Source organism: Musa acuminata, chromosome BXJ1-2, assembly GCF_036884655.1.
Source record: "Musa acuminata AAA Group cultivar baxijiao chromosome BXJ1-2, Cavendish_Baxijiao_AAA, whole genome shotgun sequence".
In the NCBI taxonomy this organism is placed as follows: domain Eukaryota; kingdom Viridiplantae; phylum Streptophyta; class Magnoliopsida; order Zingiberales; family Musaceae; genus Musa; species Musa acuminata.
In genome coordinates, this window is record NC_088328.1 from 23314160 (window position 1) to 23334327 (window position 20168).

Consider the following 20168-nt stretch of genomic DNA (forward strand, 5'->3'; position numbering starts at 1 on the left):
TATATATATATATATATATATATATTACTTCTTTAATTTCTCTTAAGGAAAATGATAGCTTAAAAATCATTTTTTCTCCAATCTATTCACTTTTGGAGAGAAATTGATTCCCTTTATTTTTTATTCTCTCCAAATTTGCTTGCAAAATATTTCCTTCTTTTGTGCGAGGGAATTTATACCTTATTTTATCTTTTTTTCTTCTCATTTCTCTACGTCCAAACATACCTCGAAGTCCACATCAAGGATTCGAATCTTGAGTTGCACTCGCCGGGTGAACTCGACACAGCTCGGACCCGACTCATGTGACTTGACAACTAGGTTCATAAATCCGATCCGAGTCACGAGAACAAAGAAAGCATACTTTAATTCGCCATTCCGATCCGACGTGACTCGTTTCGACCCAACCAGGTCGACTCTGGGTCAAGAAATTTTGACCGACTCACGACTCGTCCCGATGGTCTGCGCTAATCAACGTCCGAATCACGTGACAAACGGGTGGCGGTCGGTCTAAACCCCGCACTGCCTCAACCTGAATCGGTTTCGCTTCCCATCGGTTTCCTCACCTCCGCCCGCCTCCGCCTCCGCCTCCACGCATCTATTGCCGTCGCGATTTGCCCCCTTTGCTCGGCTGCGCCTCGCCCTCTCCGTACTCCACGTACGGACGATTGGGCACCGGTTTCCTCCTCTCTGTCCACCACCAAACCCTCCCGAGGGCCAATCTTGGCTGCTTCGAGCGACAGTCGATTGGGCCGAATCTTTTGTTCCTCTAGAGGTTTCGGCATCTTTTTGTTTTGCTCCTCATCTTCGGATAATGGGGGAGGACGGTTGTGCTATGTTCGTTAATGGTTTGGCGGATGATTTGTTCTTATTCGGATAGTGTACTTGTGCTTTTGTTGCAGAAATTTCGATTAGATCATTGCATTGGTTGGTTGAAGCAATAGAGGATTGAGTTTGAAAGAGGGAGCTCATGGCCGATTGGGGTTAGTTGTCATTGAACTATAGATTTTGGGATGATCGCTTTTTAATTTAGAAAAAAAAGACTAATATGGTTAAATCTTAAAAAATTAGTCGTAATTTTGTTATTCATAGTTGTTTGGAGTGGCAAACATGTTTTATTTTTGACTTTAGGAGTAATTAAGATTAATACCATGACTGTCGCCATTGATACTTGTGGGCACAAGTTGTATGCACTCATATCTTGGATGTGATTCAGCACTTATGATTTTGACAATAAGATGCCTGAGATAGAAATAACTGTTAATCTTACAGCTATCATGTATGTCAGAATTCCTACCTTGATCATTACCTCTCATCAGACATTAGGACCATTAGAATTTCTCTTTTTGGGCTTATTTTGCCGGAATCTGAAGCACCGCTCTTCAGATTTTTTTGACAACATCATAATCTTATCTCTCAAATACTTGAATTCCATTTTCTATTGAGATTCATTACTTGTTAACATTTTTCTGTAAGACATACATAGGTTTTATGGGGGAAATAGGTCTTTGATGTGTCTATTTGTGTGATACATCTGTATGAAATGGCGTAGTCTAGTATATGAGTGTATTTCCTTGCAGGGTGAAGTATCTTGCATCCTTCTTCTGTTTGTGGTCCCTCCTGTGATGTGTTTTGCTAGTATAGCCATGTTCATTTCTTTCTTCATTCTTCTTTATCAGAAGAAGACGACTTTGAACCAGCACGGCCAAGTTTAATAACTAATCAGCCAAAGAGCCAGTGGGATGATGAGGATGTGGAAGATGAAGATATCAAAGAATCCTGGGAAGATGAGGAAGTTCCTGTGCAGGTAAAGTTGTCCTGATATGTCCAGTGGCATGATATGCATGCTGGTGATTTCATAGATGTACTTATGAGATTTTTTTTCCCCTTCCTGGAATATGTGGATGGTCCTATCGCTATCCTGGAACTTATAATTTGGCTATGGATGATGCTGATGTGAATTAATTAATCTAGTTGTTGTTTAATTATAGCTTTCCAGTAAAATGTGCTTTGCAGGTAAACTAAAGGTTTTGGTCCACTTGTAATGAAAAGGAAAGTAAATATCCTTGAATATATGTATAGGTGTGCTCACCCTTCTGTATGTAGGTCAGTTTCTGGCATGGGACATTGCATGGTACTGAGGAAATATTGACTAGCAGGTCTGAGGAAATTCATAGTACATAGTGATGTCTTGTCTTACTGAAATGAAATATGGAACTGGACATTATGTACTTGTACAAGTTAATAATTTAGGCTCAGCAAGCAACTAAATTATAAATGGATGTGTTATAGAATTATCCACCTATATCTGCTGGATGTTCGTTGGATGGTTTTTCTATACATATAAGAAAGTTATGGTATTCTTATAGAAGCCAAATTGACTTGAATCCAATAGTTAATTCATTGAACAAAAAGAAAACAGTAGTCTGTAGCTCTATGGTCTGGATTAATATATGTATTTCACTATTTCTACAGATTTATGGTAGAATGCTCACATTATCTACATATTACGTTCTTTTATCTGCATTTGCATTTTAAATAGATATTAAACCATCTTCATTGAATATGATAAGAAACTAGAGATGGGGGTTGTTCGGGGATTGTTAGCATTGAGGATTTAGCTTCTTCATTGAACAGTTAGGTTTTTCAAGAAATAGCTTAGGGACACAAGTCTATGGTGCCTTACTATTATCAGTATGGACAAACATCTTCTGTAACATCATCACATGGTAGTGCCTTTCAACTATCTCAAAAGTGCAATAGTTCTTTTGTTGGATCCATGTTTACATTGTCTTGGATGCAGTGACACTGGTGTATCCTCAGCCTCTAACTGCACTCTCACTGGGTTGCTTTTAGGCGTTCCTGCGAAAATGCAGCTCCATTATTGTATATGTCCAATAGTTGCTTTGATTAATTCCTTCACTGCAAACCTCTTTGTTGTTCTCGTTTGGATAAAAGAGTTTTGTGAATCTGTTATTCTAAGACAGTTGAAAGATGTATGTTGGTATTCCGTGGGACAACAGAGGAGGGTGCTAATTTTCATCTGTATATATGTACATACATATATATAGTGAGATGTAAATTGTGATTTTGTTGATGCAGGCACCTAAACCAGAACATGTGGTAGAAACTGCTGCACCAAAGCCAGGTCGCAAAGGCACTGGAAAGAAAGAAAAAGTACCTGAAGCAAAGACGAGCGAAATTGCTAGTGAAGTTCTAGCAGATCCTCTTGCTGAGAAACTTCGACAACAAAGGTTAAACAATTGTTGTGTTTCTTGTTTATGTTTTCAAGGGATTCACTCTGGGTAATGTCTCCCTTGTGTAGTAATATAATCAGGACAAGACACTAGTTACCTTTATTTTAGCCATTTTGGTCACAGGTGCTTTCATTGGCTAACACGTGACAACTCTTGGCAGACTTGTTGAAGAAGCTGACTACAAATCAACTGCTGAGTTGTTTGCCAGGAAAGGTGATGAAAAATCCCTAGATAACTTTATTCCCAATTCAGAGGATGATTTCTCAGAGTATGCGGAGCTTCTCTCTCATAAAATCCAGCCTCACGAGGTTCGCAGATCTGTCTGAAGATTTTTTGAATCTTTTACTGGTACCCGTTCTCTTTGTATTGACCTACTTATTTATTCTTCAGAAAAGCTTTCATTACATAGGCTTTCTTAAAGCCATTATGAGGCTCTCTATGACTTCTTTAAAAGCAGCAGATGCGAAAGAAATAGCTTCTGCTGTTACAGCAATTGCAAATGAAAAACTCAAGGCAGAAAAGGAAGCTAATGCGGGCAAGAAGAAACAAGGTAAGTATTTAGAATGGCCTCGTTTTAGGATATATATCTGCTGCCATCCTGACACAGAATAGTGATGGAATATTTTGTTTCACTGATATAATTTGACAGGCACAAAGAAAAAGCAGCTTCATGTAGATAAGGCAGAGGATGAGTATGCTGCCGGTGGCTATGATGATATGGATGATTATGACTTCATGTGAGTAGTTGGATTGGTTTCCTCTTTCTACATGTACTATCACATAATGGTCTGAGGTGGATAAGAACCATCAATGTGGCAATTTCCTGTGCCCTACACAAGGCTCTTGAGGAAATGTAAAGACCCTTGTGCATTTATTTGAGTGGGTTTTGTTCTCACCTGTTTCCTATTTTGGTGGAAAATTTATGAACAAGTTTTGCAATTATTGTGTGTAGAACCGTATGCTGTTTTTGGTTAAAGAAATGTTATATTCGTTGTTTGTCATACAGAACTCTATTAAGGTTACCATACGGACATATTTCCTTCCTTGGGGGCATGTTGGCATCGTCATTCAGTCCTAATTTACCTGTTGGTGATTACCTTTTTGTTTTTTTTTTCCTGAACGAAGAATAAATTCCTTGGAAATAAACTTGGAAGTATGTAATCGAACATGCATTGCAATCATCTCGATACAAAAGGTTTACTCACTGATAGGCTCCACTCGAAATTTACAAGAATTAGAAAAAAAATTAAATAGGAAAAACTCATCCCCTTTGTTTTTGTCATTCCTTTTATGGAATCCTCTGCTGCATGCTGCTCAAATTGCAGAACCAGCAATCTCCATTTGATTAGGACAAAGCTTTGTTCTATATCTTGCATCATAAGACAAATCCATAGTAGCTGTAAGTAATGGCTTCCACAACAAACATGTCAAAGGTACCTATTGCCAAGATTCCAAACATTATAAGCCAGAGGAGGAATTAAAACGTCAATGCCTCGTTACTTTGAGCTAATATAATGTGGATAACAAGAATGTATACATTACACGGCTAGCCTTCCCATTTCAGCTGTTAGATCACCACCCAATCCATGCTGCAGGTTTCCCAAAGAACTCTCCAATTGTTTGAAGGTGCCGTAAACACCGTCAGGTGAGCCTTCAAGACTCTCAACTTCAACGTGCATCTTATCAACTAAGCGATGCATCTTGTTGGCACTCGACTTCATCTGAGAAATCTCCTGTGGTGGATAGACACAAGCTCCCAGCTCGTTCACCTCTTGACCCATCTCCCGACAGTAACTAAGAAGTTTCTCCAAGGAATCGGTGGATTCCTTGCTGTTAATTTTGAGGCTGGAGCTCTTGAGCAAGCCTGTGATAAAACGAATAAGCTCTTTAATGACAGCTAGTGTATCAGAAACCACACTGATGATCAATTGTGCAATTGCCATCTCCTCGGCCGAGAGGTCATCACCGATATCAGCTTCAGTTAAGTCACCCTCTTCATCAGATGTTGACTCGGCAGCCTTATTGGACACTCCATCTCCCAAGTCATTAGATGCAGCACATTTGAGTTCACCCATTTCCCGAAGGACATCCTTCACTGAAACTGCAACCTGAGTTATGGCTCGCCCAACAGCAGTGCAGTTTGTAGTTGGGGTTTTCTTGAGGGCAGCACACGCTTCCCAAACTGTTCCTGCTAGCTGTGAGATGGAAAATCTCTTCTCGTGATCATGCAACTCTGCATAAAAGTTCATAAATGTATTACATTCTTCTGGTTTCAAACTAATAAAACATGTTAAATTTGTTAGTGTAACAGGAACACAATATAGTTTTTTGAGGGAAAAAAGAAGAAAAAAAACTAGAGCTCTTTTCTCCAAGGTTAAAAAATCCATAAAATTATCACTGAAATCAGTCATGTAACCAGACCGGTGAATCTTTTCTCCAAGGGTTAAAAATCCATAAAATGATGACTGAAATCAGTCATGTATCTAGACTGATTTCGCCGGTCAACATTAAGATCCAAAATTAATCTTTTTTTTTGGTGTGTTTTTAAGTTTAGCACTTGTCTAATTGTAGCTGGCTAATCAGATTATGGAAATGGATCATCTTAGATCTTGAAGGTGGTGAAGAAAAGAAAAGGTCAATCTACAGACAGAATATTTAGAACTTTCAAATCTAAAACTGCAAATGGATTCACAAGTAAAGCATGATATGCACCATAGGACACTGCTTCTCTTAATAGTGCAAGGCTGCAATCCACAACTTGCTTGGCAGAAGCGTAGATACTTGCATGGAGGGTGGGCCCTGCTCCAACTGTGCTTCCATGGCAAAGTAAGACAAAACCATGAATTATGTTACAATATGCGCCCATGTTCTCCTCTAATGCCTTGGCATCGGGTGCTTCTCCACTCCAAAGCATTCCAGCTGCATACTAGCATAAGCACAATTAAGGACTACATCATCTAACAAAGCAAGCTCAAATACTGAATAGATACCATCCTGAGAGGATAGCTTCACGCATTTTGATATCATAAATTAACATCATTCTACAAATCAAAACATGTTCAATAATACTAATGGAAGCTGCTTATGAAAACAGAATCAAAGCAAAATTTTTAAGTATACTAATTAACCATGCACTGATTAAGGAGATAACATAAGCAGATGACTTGGCGCTGAGCCACAGACATTTTTTACCTCCAAATCCTTCCCACAAGAAATACAGTGTCTTTCCAAGTATATTCAGATATTTAGACTTACTGACCTCTGCACCATTTAAATAATTACACCCCAGAAAAGAAATATTAGAAGTACAACACTTGTCAATCTGCATTGCCCATGAATTGATTGCTATCATTGCTCGAAAATGATTAAAATTAGTAACCAGTACAATCTTCAGTCATTCAACCAGATTTGTTAAAGATCACCAAATGGTAACAATTTCAGTAAGCAAGTAGCCACCAAAACATAGTCAAGTCTGATATTATACACCACATATACATTAGTATTGTATAATTCTGATCTGATTATGGATCATTTCTCAATATTATAGCCAAAAGTTGGTAAGAATAAGCTAAAATTCATCAAACTAAACCAGATTGACCAATTTTGGCAAACTCTTAACTAATTTTATAGCCTCAAAAAAGAAAAATCAGGAAGATGGAAAGGAGAAAAAAAAGAAGAGTGGGCTTAAAGAATGATATAAATTCCTTTGTCTTTATTTCCTATGTCATTTTCCCTATTCGTCTCCTTTCCTCCACTGCTCGCCACTGCTTTTCTATTCATTTGAGGTTGTCAGGTTGTCTATAATTCATCAACCTTCAATTTAGTTTAATTGATTCTAGCCAATTCTGATCAATTTCTAGCTATAAAGGCAAGAAGTCTGCAAAAGTTTGTCAAGTGTATTGTATCAAACTTGACTGATACTATGATAATGAAAAGGCACCCTGATCAAATTGCTCCCGGAAGCTGTAGCAGATGACATATAATTAATCGAGTACCAACTTTGATGCTACTAGGAATTCCGAGTAAAATCGACCCATGTTTCTTGAAACACAGCATGGACAGAAAACTAAACTAACACAAATTTAAGTTTCTAATGCCTAAACAGATTAGAGTAGTAGCAGAAGAATAGGATATATTCTCCTTCATGGAGCTCAAACCCATTCATAACCATCGGATGCTGCTGTGTTGCCTTTCAATCAGTACTATTCCACTAATTCTAGTCAGATGCGGTGGCTTCTGATTCTACATGATGGCTTAAGAAGATGCAAAATACTCATTTGATCAAAATTAATCGTAAAAAGAAAGAGCACGCGCACCCATAGTTGCTTGTTTGGAGACCTCATCCCCCAACTTGGTAACTTCCGACCAATCCACCTTGTCCAGAGACGAACCGGCGGAGTGCTCCAACATCTGCCATCGCAATCGCGGCACGGATGAATGAAGGCGATGACTAACAAGCGAAGAATACCAAGATAGCCGTACCTGGAAGGTCTCCTGGATGCTGTGGACGTGAGACTCGAGGACTCGAGAGAGATGCGCCCATTTCGCGCTCTTCGACATCTCGGCGGCGATCGTGGAGTGGTGAGACCGGAGGAGGAGAGCCTGAGTTGAAGCGTAATGTCACCAAACTGGTCCATGTGAACCCTAAGGTCAAATCAGCTGCTCTAAGCCGGTCCATGTGAACCCTAAGTCAAATCGGTGCCTTCAAGCCGCTCCATGCAACACATGGACCGGCTCTGGGTGAGGATGGTCCGTAAGGTATAACAACCCAATTAAGCTCTTAATGTTATCTTAAAATAATTAAATAAGAACATATACTGATACCTTCAGCTCTGGGCACATCATACATTTCGCTCCCTGCGGCCAACCTGCAATGTGCTTGGAGGACAGCAGTGGGCCAACAGTAGTTTTTATATGGGTCCCACTCATTCGGTACAATCGAAACGGTGCCAGGTGGGGCAGTAAAAATACTGGAGACAGCGGCTCTATTCGGCAGCCACCAAACGATGATAAACTCACTTTGTTACCTGCTTTGTGATTGGAGAAAGAAACGCCATTCGCGCATTGGTTGTGGGCCCACAAGACTTGTTATATGGCTAAAAACTAACAGGTAGGGAAATATTAGACAATATATAAATTACTAATTATATTTAAAGAAAGCGATGCGTTGTGTCGCCCTCTCACCGGTTGTTTCGGCCGAGTTTAGAATCTGAAAACCCGAATCTGATCTCTCTCCTCTCCAATCCGGCCGCCATGGCCTCCCGCCGCCTCCTCTCCGCTCTCCTCCGCTCTTCATCTTCCCGCCGACCCTTCCTCGGCCGTCTCCCTTCTTCCCCCCCGGGGGTCCCGCGCCCTTCCCCTGTTGGCTCTCTGCTCCACCGCGCCGTCCGCTACGCCGCCGCCACTGCAACACCCTCGCCACCTGCGCCGACTCCTCCTCCCAAACCGGCCTCGGGGCCCAGTGGAAAGATCACTGACGAATTCACCGGCGCCGGCGCGATCGGGAAGGTATGCCAGGTGATCGGCGCCGTCGTCGATGTCCGATTTGACGAGGGGCTGCCCCCGATCCTAACAGCGCTGGAGATGCTCGACAACCAGATCCGGCTCGTCCTCGAGGTCGCGCAGCATCTGGGGGAGAACATGGTGCGGACGATCGCCATGGACGGAACCCAAGGTCTCGTCCGCGGGCAGAGAGTCCTGAAAACTGGTTCGCCCATCACTGTGAGCCTCGAAACCTCTTCTCTCCTCTTTTCAATCGGAATGGCCTTTCTTTGCGATCGACATCAAAAACAATTCTTGTACAATGCCGATATATTTTTTCTCGGGTAGTGGTGAGATGATGAGTGCAAAGCAATTGTTATTTATGTCAAAGATGACTGTAGCAATGTAAATAAAAGGTAAGCTTTCTTTTTCAAACAGATCATTAGCAGAGTAATGTAGCATATGAGCTTAAATTTGGATATGGCTCTAGATTGATTTTGTAAATCATTATTTGTATATATTGATATTTATCTGTTTACTTCAGTAACAGCTAGAAAGTCAACAAGACAAGTTTTTTCCTTTTTTTTCTTTCAGCTTACGCTGTAACTAATTCTGTGTCCTCAGAAAGCATTCACACTTATTAATGTCGTTCCCCATGTTGTGAATATTGACCATCCAATGTCTTTTGTGGTGACTGAGTATTACAAATATTGATTGGTGGACTTGGTCGAGTTACTTCTGTTTTGGCAATACTCTTAATTCATATGAACATAGATGATAACCTCATCATCATGTTTTTTCATATCTGGTTTTGGCTTCTCTTTGTTCAGATGCATGTTACCTTAGTTTTTCGCACCTGGTTATTTGGTAGCAGTAATAAATATGCAATTTCACTTACAATTTGTGGCTTCTCTACTTGTGTAGGTCCCAGTCGGTTGCCCGGGCTACCGTTGGCCACATTATGAATGTTATTGGGGAACCGATAGATGAGAAGGGTGACATCAGTAAGATTTCAGAGTTTTATTTATTATTTCTTTACACTTTGTTCAAATTAATTTCATATTTTATGATATTATGCATGCTTATATCTAATTTATTTGTTGCTTTCTTTTCATGGCAAAGAGACAAGTCATTTTCTTCCCATTCATCGCGAGGCACCTGCTTTTGTTGAGCAGGCAACAGAACAACAGATTCTTGTCACGGGAATCAAGGTGTGGTTTACTTCACCTGCCTGTGTCAGATGCATTTTTCCTCTTGGTATTGTTTATAATGTTGTTTTGTTTAAACTCCTGTATTTTTCTCTTTTTTTCTTCAGATTAGTATTGAAGTGCTCTGCCTATCATAACTTTCACATTTTCATAGGTTGTTGATCTTCTGGCACCTTATCAAAGGGATGGAAAGATTGGTTTGTTTGGTGGTGCCGGTGTGGGTAAAACTGTACTAATCATGGAACCAATCAACAATGTTGCAAAAGCTCATGGTTGGTCTAAAGAGTTGATCATTTATTCTTGATATTGATGATCGGTAATTAACTTGAATCATCAAATTCGTTGCAAAGGTGGTTTCTCTGTCTTTGCCGGTGTTGGGGAACGTACTCGTGAGGGCAATGATTTGTACAGAGAAATGATTGAGAGTGGTGTTATTAAGCTTGGAGACAAGCAGGTCTATTTGGAATCATCTTCTTATTGTTTTTTATTATTATGCTGTTTTAATGCTTTTTTCTAATGATGGTGTTTGTTTACTCGGTTTGTATGTCAGGATGAAAGCAAGTGTGCTCTTGCATATGGGCAAATGAACGAGCCCTTGTGCACGCGTTGGTTTGACTGGGTTGACGGTTGCTGAGCACTTCCGAGATGCTAAGGGGCAGGATGTGCTTCTCTTTATTGACAACATTTTTCACTTCACACAAGTACGTCTGTAGAGATCTTGAATTTTGAATATTTTATCTTAGTATCACTTTTATACTCTATACTTGGTATCCTCATACAGTTTGAATTAGCTAGGCAAACTCTGAAGTGTCTGCCTTGCTTGGTCGTATACCCTCTGCTGTTGGCTACCAACCAACCCTTGCAACTGATCTTGGAGGGCTGCAAGAACGTATTACAACAACAAAGAAAGGATCTATTACTTCAGTGCAAGCTATTTATGTCCCTTCTGATGACTTGACAGATCCGGCTCCTGCAACAACCTTTGCCCATCTGGACGCTCGTGACAGGTTTATATATGCAATTGTTATTCTGTAAGCTGTTTCTGTCAGTGTGTTAATTGTCTTACCATCCTAGTTTAATTTCATGGGCTTTGTTTTTCCACTCATAGATTTCTGAGCTCGGCATCTATCCTGCTGTCGACCCTCGTGACTCCAGATCCAGAATGCTTTCTCCACACATGTTGGGGGAAGAACACTATAACACTGCTCGTGGTGTTCAGAAGGTCCTCCAAAACTATAAGAACCTACAAGATATCATTGCAATTCTGGGAATGGATGAACTCAGTGAAGATGATAAGTTGACAGTTGCTTGTGCTTGAAAGATCTAGCGGTTCCTGAGCCAGCCTTTCCATGTTGCTGAGGTATTCACAGGTGCACCTGGAAAATATGACGAACTGAAAGAAAGTGTTAACAGCTTTCAGGTTAGAAAATCAGGAACCTATTTCAAAGACTTGTGTTTTCAAGTTATTATTCTTCTTTTAAGCAAATTGGATGCTCTGTTTGTGTTAGTCTAGTAAAGTGTTTCTCATGTGTCAGAGGTATCAGATCTTTGGCACATACATGTTCTGGTGATTAGTACATTATGAAATTCTATTCTTAAGCATACAATCCACAAGTGCTTCAGAAAGTTGCATGTTGAAAGAGGGAAGAGATAGAAATGTAATAACGATTTTCCAGTATATGGGCTAGTTCTATGCATATTTTTTTATAAAACAATCACTCTGTGCCAATTTAACCAACAAATAAAATTAACTACAAAGACACGTGTGAAATTTTGCACTCTGCATACTGGAGTCAAGATGGTGATAAGATAAAAAACTTACTAGCAGATCCAATAATATGATTTTTCTTAAATATTTTTGTTTTGTTTGACTTGACCACATGGTATGTTGCCTTATCACATTTTATAGAGCAGACTGGACCCTTCTGAGCACACCCAAAGACCCATTGTAAGTCAATCTAGCCATTGTCCAGCTAGCCTGAAGAGGGGTGATCAACCTTATCTTGTTCTTGGATGGCAGCCTGCTTTAGATTGGGCTTGGCAAACATGAGGCCAAGAGGTGGATGCAGCCTCAAAGCTTGATTATAGCTTGTTCTTGATCGGAATATCAGTGGCTTTGAAGTTAGGAACTGACTTTTAAAAGGAATTCTGTACAAGCTAGATAAGGAAGGACAACCTTCCTGTTCGGGTGGGATTGAAGATCCAGTCAAAGAAGGATCTCTGGCAGGCTAAACAAAGAAAATGATGAAAAGATGAAGATGAGATTCTAGAATTCCATCCCTATTAAAACATGGGCTGGCTGACGGCTACCACTTCGATGGAGTCTGAGGTCGATGGTCCTTGTCGAGAGGGGATGACAAGCAGATAGGGCCTACCATAGATGATCAGCCATGTTTCTTTAATGGATGACAGCAACTACATCAACAGATGAGATTTACTTCGATTATTTGACATACTTTTTATAATATTACTCATGTTATTCCTAGAACTATATGGATTAGATTAGAACCCTTCTTAAATTAAGATAATTGAAAACCATTAGCCCTATAAATATGATTTGATGTTAGGTCTATAGCCATTTCTCGGAATTTGGCTACTGTTTCATGTAAAAATTTTGGTTATCAGAATAGTTATCACCTGTATTTGGGAGATCCATGTTGCTCCTTAAATTTGAGATTGTCCTGATAGGTTAGCAACATTAGTGTTCCCCCTTCTTGAGAAATGTATGTGCCTAACTGTCCATCAACAGACTTTTCATGACAATGCATTGCAGCAGGCTCCACTAAGCTTTTGTGCATTGCTGCAATACTAAATGTGTGTAACTTGATACACAGATATTGGAGACCCAGTTTCGGCGACTATGGTGTCATCGGCCATTCTACGGCATGTGAATAAAAGGGATAGTGCGCATCTTTGAGATCGTGCCATAAAATATTACATTCTTCTGAGATGCAATATGTTTGCAAATTACTACATTCTTTAAATCTCAATGTCTCCTTAGCTTTTGAGTTTGTTCAACTGCCTGTTTTTCTTGAGCCTATTGGACTTATCTCTGTAACTGCTGTTCGCATATATGTTGGTTCATGTGATTTACGCTTTTATACCATGTTTGGCAGGGTGTTTTGGATGGGAAGTATGATGACCTGCCTGAGCAGTCATTTTGCATGGTTGGAGGAATCGAGGAAGTCATCGCAAAGGCAGAGAAGATTTCTAAGGAGGCAGCAGCATGATAGGAACTCACTACTATCCATATTTAGTACCTTTTGAGGATGCAGCTGGTGTTTCCTGCATTCAACAAATTGCAATTTTGAAGTGGTGACTTAAATCTTTATGCTTCGTTAGTCCTGGGTCAGATTTGTGGCTCTTTAGAGATGAGAAAACATCATGGTCCTTCGAGGATACATTTGGCCCAACACGAGAATGCAGAGGTCTGTTTGATCATGCACTAAGATGGAACTTTCAAATGTCTATTCAAGTTAAGTATTTGTGTGCATTGGCTGTAAGGCAAATGGATTCGTTTTCAAAAGTGGTGGTGCATGAGTTCACATGGACAATTATTGGTGCTGATCTAGTTTCTTCTTGTGGTGCATCTTCTGGCCTCCAAGAAATAGAACGTCCATATCAGCAATTTAATGATCAGGGGCAGCTGGAGACTAGAAAACAATTGCTTGCTAATTGTGCAGTTGATCTTTCCATTTCTTCTGAACTTATTAAGTCTAAGGGACTATGAACTGCACAAGGGGAAACCTGCACTGGCCACCAATCCTGCCAGCCTTACATTTCTTCTTGTAGGGAGTGATTGCTCTACTCAAAGCTGGCTTTGTGGTTGTGGAAAAGCTGCAGCAGCCTATGCCTCTCAAAGCTGTAATTGGCATCTGGAATTGCAATTATTGGAGCGGTGGAATGGACTCATTGTAATAATGCCTCTCATTTAACGTTTAGAGAGAGTCCTTTTCTTGCGATTTGCTGGAATACTTGGAAATGAGAGTCTTTACTCATCATCCTTGTCCAACCAAACTGGTGAGCAGCAATCATTAGAACCTGGATATTATTACCACCAGCGACGCCATCTGTTCCCTTGCATAATTGAAGCCCCGTTTAGGCGCTTCACAAAGTTGCGTGCCGTGTAGTGGACGCCGTTATTATTATTGTACAAGGTATTCATATATTTATCTGTATACACAGTAAGAAAAAGAACAATCGAATGCAGAGTCTCTCACCAATACGAGTGATTAATTACTGTTCTTCGAATTTTATTTTTTTTAATGCTAAAATTCATGTATGACTTCCATCGTTGCTCCTAACCAAAGTTGACTCTAAAGAACTTATTTAGAGGGTATTTAGGAGAATTTTGCATGTAAAAGGTTGATTAGAAAGTCATATATAGAGTCTATTAATATCATAAGCGAGTTCTCAAAGTTTGCATAACAAGTCCAAGTGAAGAGATATAATTTTAGTTTCTCTTCCTGATTTATTAATAACTTTTTTTAATATTTTTAATATTTTTTGGAGCAAACCAAAAGGTCACACTGTCAACATCAGCAATAATAACACAGAAATAATAACATAAAAGTCATGCAAGGGGCAGATCAATCTTGTAACTCGCAAGGGACATGTAGAATGTGTGGCCTTCGATGGGATGAGCTCAAGCCTATTTATGGCTGTGGGACAGACAACTCTCTCACTTGATACAGCCACACCCGGACTGTTCAAGCAAAGCTGCAAATGACCTCCACCACAAGCCAATTCTCCATAATTAATGCAGAGAAAGCGAAAAGAGAGAATCGAAAGGAAGAACATAGTTATAGTTTATCTCCACCTAAATGATGATATAAACTTAACGTAATATAGCATTAATCTGATGCTTGCACTGCTAAGTGGGCAGTCATGGATGTCGACTTAACATCATTTTGTTACCCGGTGGACTTCCCCTTCGTAGTTAATGAAACATATAATGAAAGAAATCTACCACCAAAATTGATGTTTATGTCTGTCAGAGTCCTATATCACATCATACTAAAAAGGTCTTCTTCGAGGGTGGATAGATTAACCAGGAGAACATTCACATGGTCGCGTGTGCTGAGCTATAAATCTTTGACTACCAGTTCTTGTAATCTAATTGAAAGATCATATGATCACAACAGGTGTGGAGGCAAAATTTATGGACTTGTATTGGCCTGTTGTTCTATTACCCTTGCTTTCTTCCTATAAATACATTGCTCTCGGCCCATCTCCCACAAGCACTTCTCTCTCTCTCTCTCTCTCTCTCTCTCTCTCTCTCTCTCAATGGGTGCACTCGATCACCTCTCGGATATGTGCAGTGTTACAGAGACAAAAAGAACACTGCAAATAAGGAAAAGGAGACCGCTACAGGTGAAGAACATCACCATGTTCGAGCCCTTTTGCTTCAGGGGCATCAGAAGAGAAATAATCTCTTCTGCTTGCTCTCTACCGTTAAATTTACTACGCTTTGTCCTTATCATCAGTTCTTGTTTGTATTGTTTTCGGTTCGATCAGACTGTTGATCTGAAGGTGAAAATGGACTGCGATGGCTGTGAAAGGAGAGTGAAGCATGCTGTTAGCTCAATAAGAGGTACTTGACACGCCTCATTTCATTTCCCTTTCCTCTATCTTCGTGCAATATTCTCTCTCTATCATGTTGTTTCTTCTTGTATCGTATCTGCAAATAGTTTAGCTGGAACAAGAAATCAGTACCGAAGATGCATGAATACCGTACACTAGAATAATACAATCACCGGTTGGAGATTTTGCTTGAGCATTATCGATCATCTCCATCTAGTTCATGTTTGAGCACCTTCATCAAATCAAATATTTGGGATCACCCATTCTTTCTGTCACAACTACTAAATACAATTTTCACCACCATCTGTAAGAAACAGATCCTTCACGATTGAAAAGGAAGTACGGCTCCATGAACACTTCAGATTGGGTTCTGCACCTTAGTCTTCTCTCCTTACGACTATAGCTGACTTGGAACGAATTGGGTGGTAGGTGTGACGAACGTGAACGTGAACCGAAAGCAAAGCAGGGTGACGGTCACCGGCCACATCGAGGCAAAGCAAGTCTTGGAGAGGATCAAGAGCACGGGAAAGAGAGCAGAGCTTTGGCCCTACGTCCCCTACAACCTGGTCGCGTATCCCTACGTCGCCGGAGCCTACGACAAGAAGGCCCCTTCTGGTTTTGTCCGAAACGCGGCTCAGGCGGTCCCCAACCCCGACGCACCGGAAGAGCAGTACATGTCGCTCTTCAGCGACGATAACCCAAATGCATGTAGCATCATGTGACTCAACTTGCGCATGGCTGTGAGTGAGCTAATAAGGTGGAATTGTGATGCTGAGAACTTCAATTTTCCCGAGTTAAATGAGTAGAAAAAATAGATCTTGTTAATTACTATGTATGCATGTATATTTCTTGCAGAAGGGGAATTATCTACCGATTTCTCAGCAAAAGGTTTTCGTGCTTCCTAAGCCTTTCGTGTACTGCTACATGTATATATGTGAAGTCTGTGGAGTAGTAACAGCACAAATTGCAGCAGTATCAATCTGTCAGACTTCGAGCCAAGGATGAGCAGATGACCGTGTTCTTGTTTGCCAATGCATGTTCAAAACAGAAAGCAATCAATTAGTTGTCACTTAAAGAAGAAAAAAAGAGATGTGAAACATGTAGAAGATTATTGCGAAGAACAGCCATGATTAGCCATTGGCAAGTGCCATCCAACAAGGAAGTGAACGGAGTGAGAACTTTCCAGTAGGAACAATCATTGGATCACAATGTCAAGGTAGACAATAATATAGTAGGACACTGATTGCAAGAGCAGAAGAAGAAACTTTGCACAAAGTCAAGGGCCCCTTTCCAATCACCAATGGTCATCTGGCACCAGCATGTCACATTACTGCAACCTCATCATCCTCCCATTGTTCTTCTTCTTGTCCACATACACTCCTTTCCAGCTCGGTGAATCTTCTCTCCCTCTAGTGTCTTCAAGAACTACATGCGCAGGCTTTGTCTGAACATGGAGCTTGCTGGTGTTTCCATGTAGGTGTCAACAACTAATTGTAATGATGGGACTAGAGGTAAGGACACAAGAAAGACAACAATAATGTAAAGCCTTGAAGCTAGTAATGATCAAGAAGAGACAGCTGCAATGCTCGAGCAACAATGTCCATTTCAAATCAGCAGCTGCAGCTCAAACTCACATGTGCTGGCAGTGGATATAAGCACCAAACACATGGAAAGTAGAGTATATGAAACGATAGATTTTGTTTGTTTTTGGACGCTTGTACGTTGGATCTTATTTATATAGGTTCAATGGGAGGTACCTTTCAAGTCGTCGCTTTGGCCGAGTGGTTAAGGCGTGTGCCTGCTAAGTACATGGGGTTTCCCCGCGAGAGTTCGAATCTCTCAGGCGACGCTTGTATTTTTGGGCAACTAAAATGTGGGACCATTTCCACCTCCAATCACAAGGCTCCATCTGTAGGAACGAAAAAAAAGTATGGCCGTGGGAACTTTCACCGGAGGAAGCCTCGAAAAGACCAAAAAGCCCATCCTTATAACGAGAGAAAGGAACACGGGTGTGGAGAAACATGGTCATTTGGGCTAAGAAATCCACACTCATTTATCTCTTATCACACACATTTTCTTATGAAGAATATTCCTCTTAGAAGCACTGAAGAAACTAAGAAGCAGAGCTTTATTACTTGAACAGGAATAGATAGATAGATTGCTAGGAAGAATGAAGGACGAATAATTTCTTGAAATAATCCAAGCAATGCATGCATGCATGCTTTGATCACAGGTGCAAATCCAAATTCACAGTCTCCGTTACACTTCGCATTTCATAGCAAAATCGACTGCTTGAAGACGTAGTAGTAGTAGTAGTAGAAGAAGAAGAAGAAGAAGCAGAGATAGCAGCATTACCGCTCCAACCAAAACCTCCTCCGGCTCCACCGACTCTCGACTCATCCCCTCTTGTGAGAGGCAATGGCATAACTCGATCCGCATGAACCAAACCCATGTTTGTGCCACCATGCACCGCCGCAGGAACTCTCCATGGAAACGGGCTGGTGTTGATCGGCTGCGTCGCCGAACCAAGGAAACGAGCTCCGACGCTGGTACTAGCGCGCCATGAAGGGTAGTGAGGAATGGTAGGGAAATCGAGTCCAAAACAGGGGTGGTGGCGATGGTAGTGACTGAGTCCATGCACGTTGTGGCCGTCGACAGTGGATGGTTGGTGGTGGAGCGCCGCTGACATGTCCGGATAGAGCTGAGCACGCTTCGCGTGCTGCCGCTCGCGCTTGTGGGCGTTTTGGTGTCCGCCGAGGGCTTGCGATGTGGGGAAGTGGCGGCAGCAGTAGTGGCACACGAACCGGCGCCGGCTCTCGCTCCCAATGCCGGGGCTACAGACGGTGGCGCTGTCGGGGTTGGTGGTGAGGTCCTTGGAGGACTTCTCACCGTTGTCAGGCACGTGCGGGACTTCGACGCCAAAGAGGCGGACTCCGGAAGCGGTGGTGGAGGCCCTCTCACGGGCCGGCCTTATGAACGGGAGATGTGAGAAGGAGTCAAGGTTCATAAAGTCGCGAGTCTCGCGCTCACCCATCTCTGTGTGCAACAGGCTTACAGAACACAAGGTCTCGAAGAGAGTCCATGGAGAAAATGAAAGAGATTGGGTAAAGAGATCATGTTGCCCTTGCAATATCTCCTCGATACAAGTTCAACGACCTTTGGAGTTTGTGCAGGTCTCGAGCATGGAGGTGCAGCAGCAGCGACGGCTACAATGGAGGCAACATGTGATTCTTGAATGAAGCAAGGGGCGCTCTGCAGCTCGAGGTTGGATCTTCATCTTCCTCCCCTTCGTTTTATTCTTGCTAATTAAATACAAGAGCTGACCGTACTGATGAAATGACCGAGTAACATCCGCTACTGCTGTAACAACACCATCACCTCTCTCTCTCTCTCTCTCTGTCTCTCTCTCTTGCTCTCTCCGGCTTTCGTGCATGTGTGCCCATCAGTCAGCATGGAGAATGGGTACGTGACAAGCCTTGATGGGAACATCTTTTACAGCATGCGACACTCCTGGTACCGATTGCTGTGGAAGCTCTTTATGGCTGTGGGCTTCTTTGCATCAACCACTGTTTCAATTGGAAGTGGTCCAGAGTCTGCGTTAGGTAATCAACTTAATGTGACTTGAGATTTAAACCAGCCACAATTCTACTATCTTCCCCTCTGCAATTTTCATGCAAGTTTTCGATATGAAACCTAACCCAATCTAATGTTCTGGAAGGCCATATCTTATAACTGATATAGAGAACAATCTAGCGGTCAACTTTGTAATTAGATAGTGAGTTCCAAATGCAAATATCTTAATCTACAATCTATGCACACACAGTGATGTCTCTGCTACCAGTGGATGCGAGTACAGCTTGGTTTGCTGCAACCTGGGAATTCTATATACTTGCACAGGCTTTAGAATCTCTGTACAGCTTGGACTATGGAGTTTAGCTTATCATCGTTTATGTGGTCCTTATGGCATCTAACCTTAATAACAATCCTTTTATGTTCAGATGTGAACAGCTTCCAACCTTCTTCAGATATCACTTCTTTCCATCAGTAGCAAAGGTATTTGTTTTAGATATAAGTACACTATATATTACATCTGAATAGGTACTATGTCATGCATGCTTCTGCACTGTGCTCTCCAACCTGGATTTCCATGTGACGTGCAGTGATACATGCTTCAAGTAGAAACAGGGTGGGGGTGCTGATTCATTTACACTCTTATTCTGACGTTGAATGCGCCACTCAGAGATAGCAATTCATTTCTGACACCAATATTTAGCCAACCAAAAAGGACCACTCTGTCATTTTCAGGAAAAGAAACCTAGAATTTGTTCCTTGCAGACCCCTTGCTTTGTAGATTGCATCTATCCAAAGGCTGCTCCCATGTACTCCACAGAAATCAACTTAGTCCTACATGGGCAAGATTGATGCGAGTTTCTTTCGGTGAGCTTGTTCTCTCTTCCTTTCCAAGGAAGGCATGTATACAAGCTCTGAGCTTTTTGGGACGCAAGACCTCTTTGCACAGGTTCTAGCTGAAACAGTGACCTGATGATGACCATGGCACCTGCACACCAACCAAACTCTACAATCGACCACTGTCAACCTTGTGCAGAAAAGTTTGCCTCATTCATGGATGCCTCTACAATCA

General features: G+C 41.4%; 4 protein-coding genes, 1 non-coding gene and 1 pseudogene across 10 annotated transcripts; 4 read left to right on the forward strand and 2 right to left on the reverse strand.

Moving 5' to 3' along the window:
* Nucleotides 1-527: 527 nt before the first annotated feature.
* LOC135599720 (uncharacterized) lies at nt 528-4149 on the forward strand. Its single transcript, XM_065094094.1, has 7 exons — nt 528-772; nt 900-980; nt 1677-1804; nt 3100-3251; nt 3415-3562; nt 3645-3804; nt 3904-4149. Exons 2-7 carry the CDS (start codon nt 968-970, stop codon nt 3993-3995), a joined length of 693 nt encoding a protein of 230 aa, XP_064950166.1. The 5' UTR covers nt 528-772; nt 900-967; the 3' UTR covers nt 3996-4149.
* A 236-nt stretch (nt 4150-4385) lies between these two features.
* Nucleotides 4386-7939, reverse strand: LOC135599736 (uncharacterized). Of its 3 annotated transcripts, none has more exons than XM_065094096.1 (5): nt 7737-7937; nt 7571-7664; nt 5967-6173; nt 4792-5487; nt 4386-4691 (listed from the first exon to the last, which is right to left on the reverse strand). In XM_065094096.1, the coding sequence occupies exons 1-4, from the start codon at nt 7812-7814 to the stop codon at nt 4793-4795; spliced, it is 1074 nt and encodes a 357-aa protein (XP_064950168.1). In that variant the 5' UTR covers nt 7815-7937; the 3' UTR covers nt 4386-4691; nt 4792. The 3 variants fall into 3 exon arrangements, with proteins under 3 accessions (XP_064950168.1, XP_064950169.1, XP_064950167.1); XM_065094097.1 differs by lacking the exon at nt 4386-4691 and having other exon boundaries at nt 4729-5118; nt 5221-5487; nt 7737-7939; XM_065094095.1 differs by lacking the exon at nt 4386-4691 and having other exon boundaries at nt 4729-5487.
* Nucleotides 7940-8431: 492 nt separating this feature from the next.
* Nucleotides 8432-14232, forward strand: LOC135599772 (ATP synthase subunit beta, mitochondrial-like; annotated as a pseudogene). The gene is made up of 9 exons (XR_010482119.1): nt 8432-8975; nt 9667-9739; nt 9858-9946; nt 10098-10215; nt 10294-10397; nt 10494-10644; nt 10739-10981; nt 11052-11363; nt 13060-14232. The product of XR_010482119.1 is annotated as an ATP synthase subunit beta, mitochondrial-like (transcript).
* An 850-nt stretch (nt 14233-15082) lies between these two features.
* Nucleotides 15083-17116, forward strand: LOC103976071 (heavy metal-associated isoprenylated plant protein 20-like). 3 transcript variants are annotated; one of them, XR_010482155.1, is made up of 5 exons: nt 15083-15316; nt 15461-15536; nt 15956-16283; nt 16382-16918; nt 17004-17116. XR_010482155.1 is itself a non-coding variant. In XM_065094098.1 (4 exons), exons 1-3 carry the CDS (start codon nt 15230-15232, stop codon nt 16246-16248), a joined length of 456 nt encoding a protein of 151 aa, XP_064950170.1. In that variant the 5' UTR covers nt 15083-15229; the 3' UTR covers nt 16249-16283; nt 16382-17116. The 3 variants fall into 3 exon arrangements, 2 of the variants coding, with proteins under 2 accessions (XP_064950170.1, XP_009389530.2); XM_065094098.1 differs by having other exon boundaries at nt 16382-17116; XM_009391255.3 differs by lacking the exons at nt 16382-16918; nt 17004-17116 and having other exon boundaries at nt 15956-16357.
* A 177-nt stretch (nt 17117-17293) lies between these two features.
* Nucleotides 17294-17375, forward strand: TRNAS-GCU (transfer RNA serine (anticodon GCU)). Its single transcript has one exon. It is a non-coding gene; the product is annotated as a tRNA-Ser (tRNA).
* Nucleotides 17376-17527: 152 nt separating this feature from the next.
* On the reverse strand, nt 17528-18785 carry LOC135612682 (zinc finger protein 8-like). The gene has a single exon (XM_065109258.1). It carries the CDS (start codon nt 18558-18560, stop codon nt 17754-17756), a length of 807 nt encoding a protein of 268 aa, XP_064965330.1. The 5' UTR covers nt 18561-18785; the 3' UTR covers nt 17528-17753.
* Nucleotides 18786-20168: the final 1383 nt, after the last annotated feature.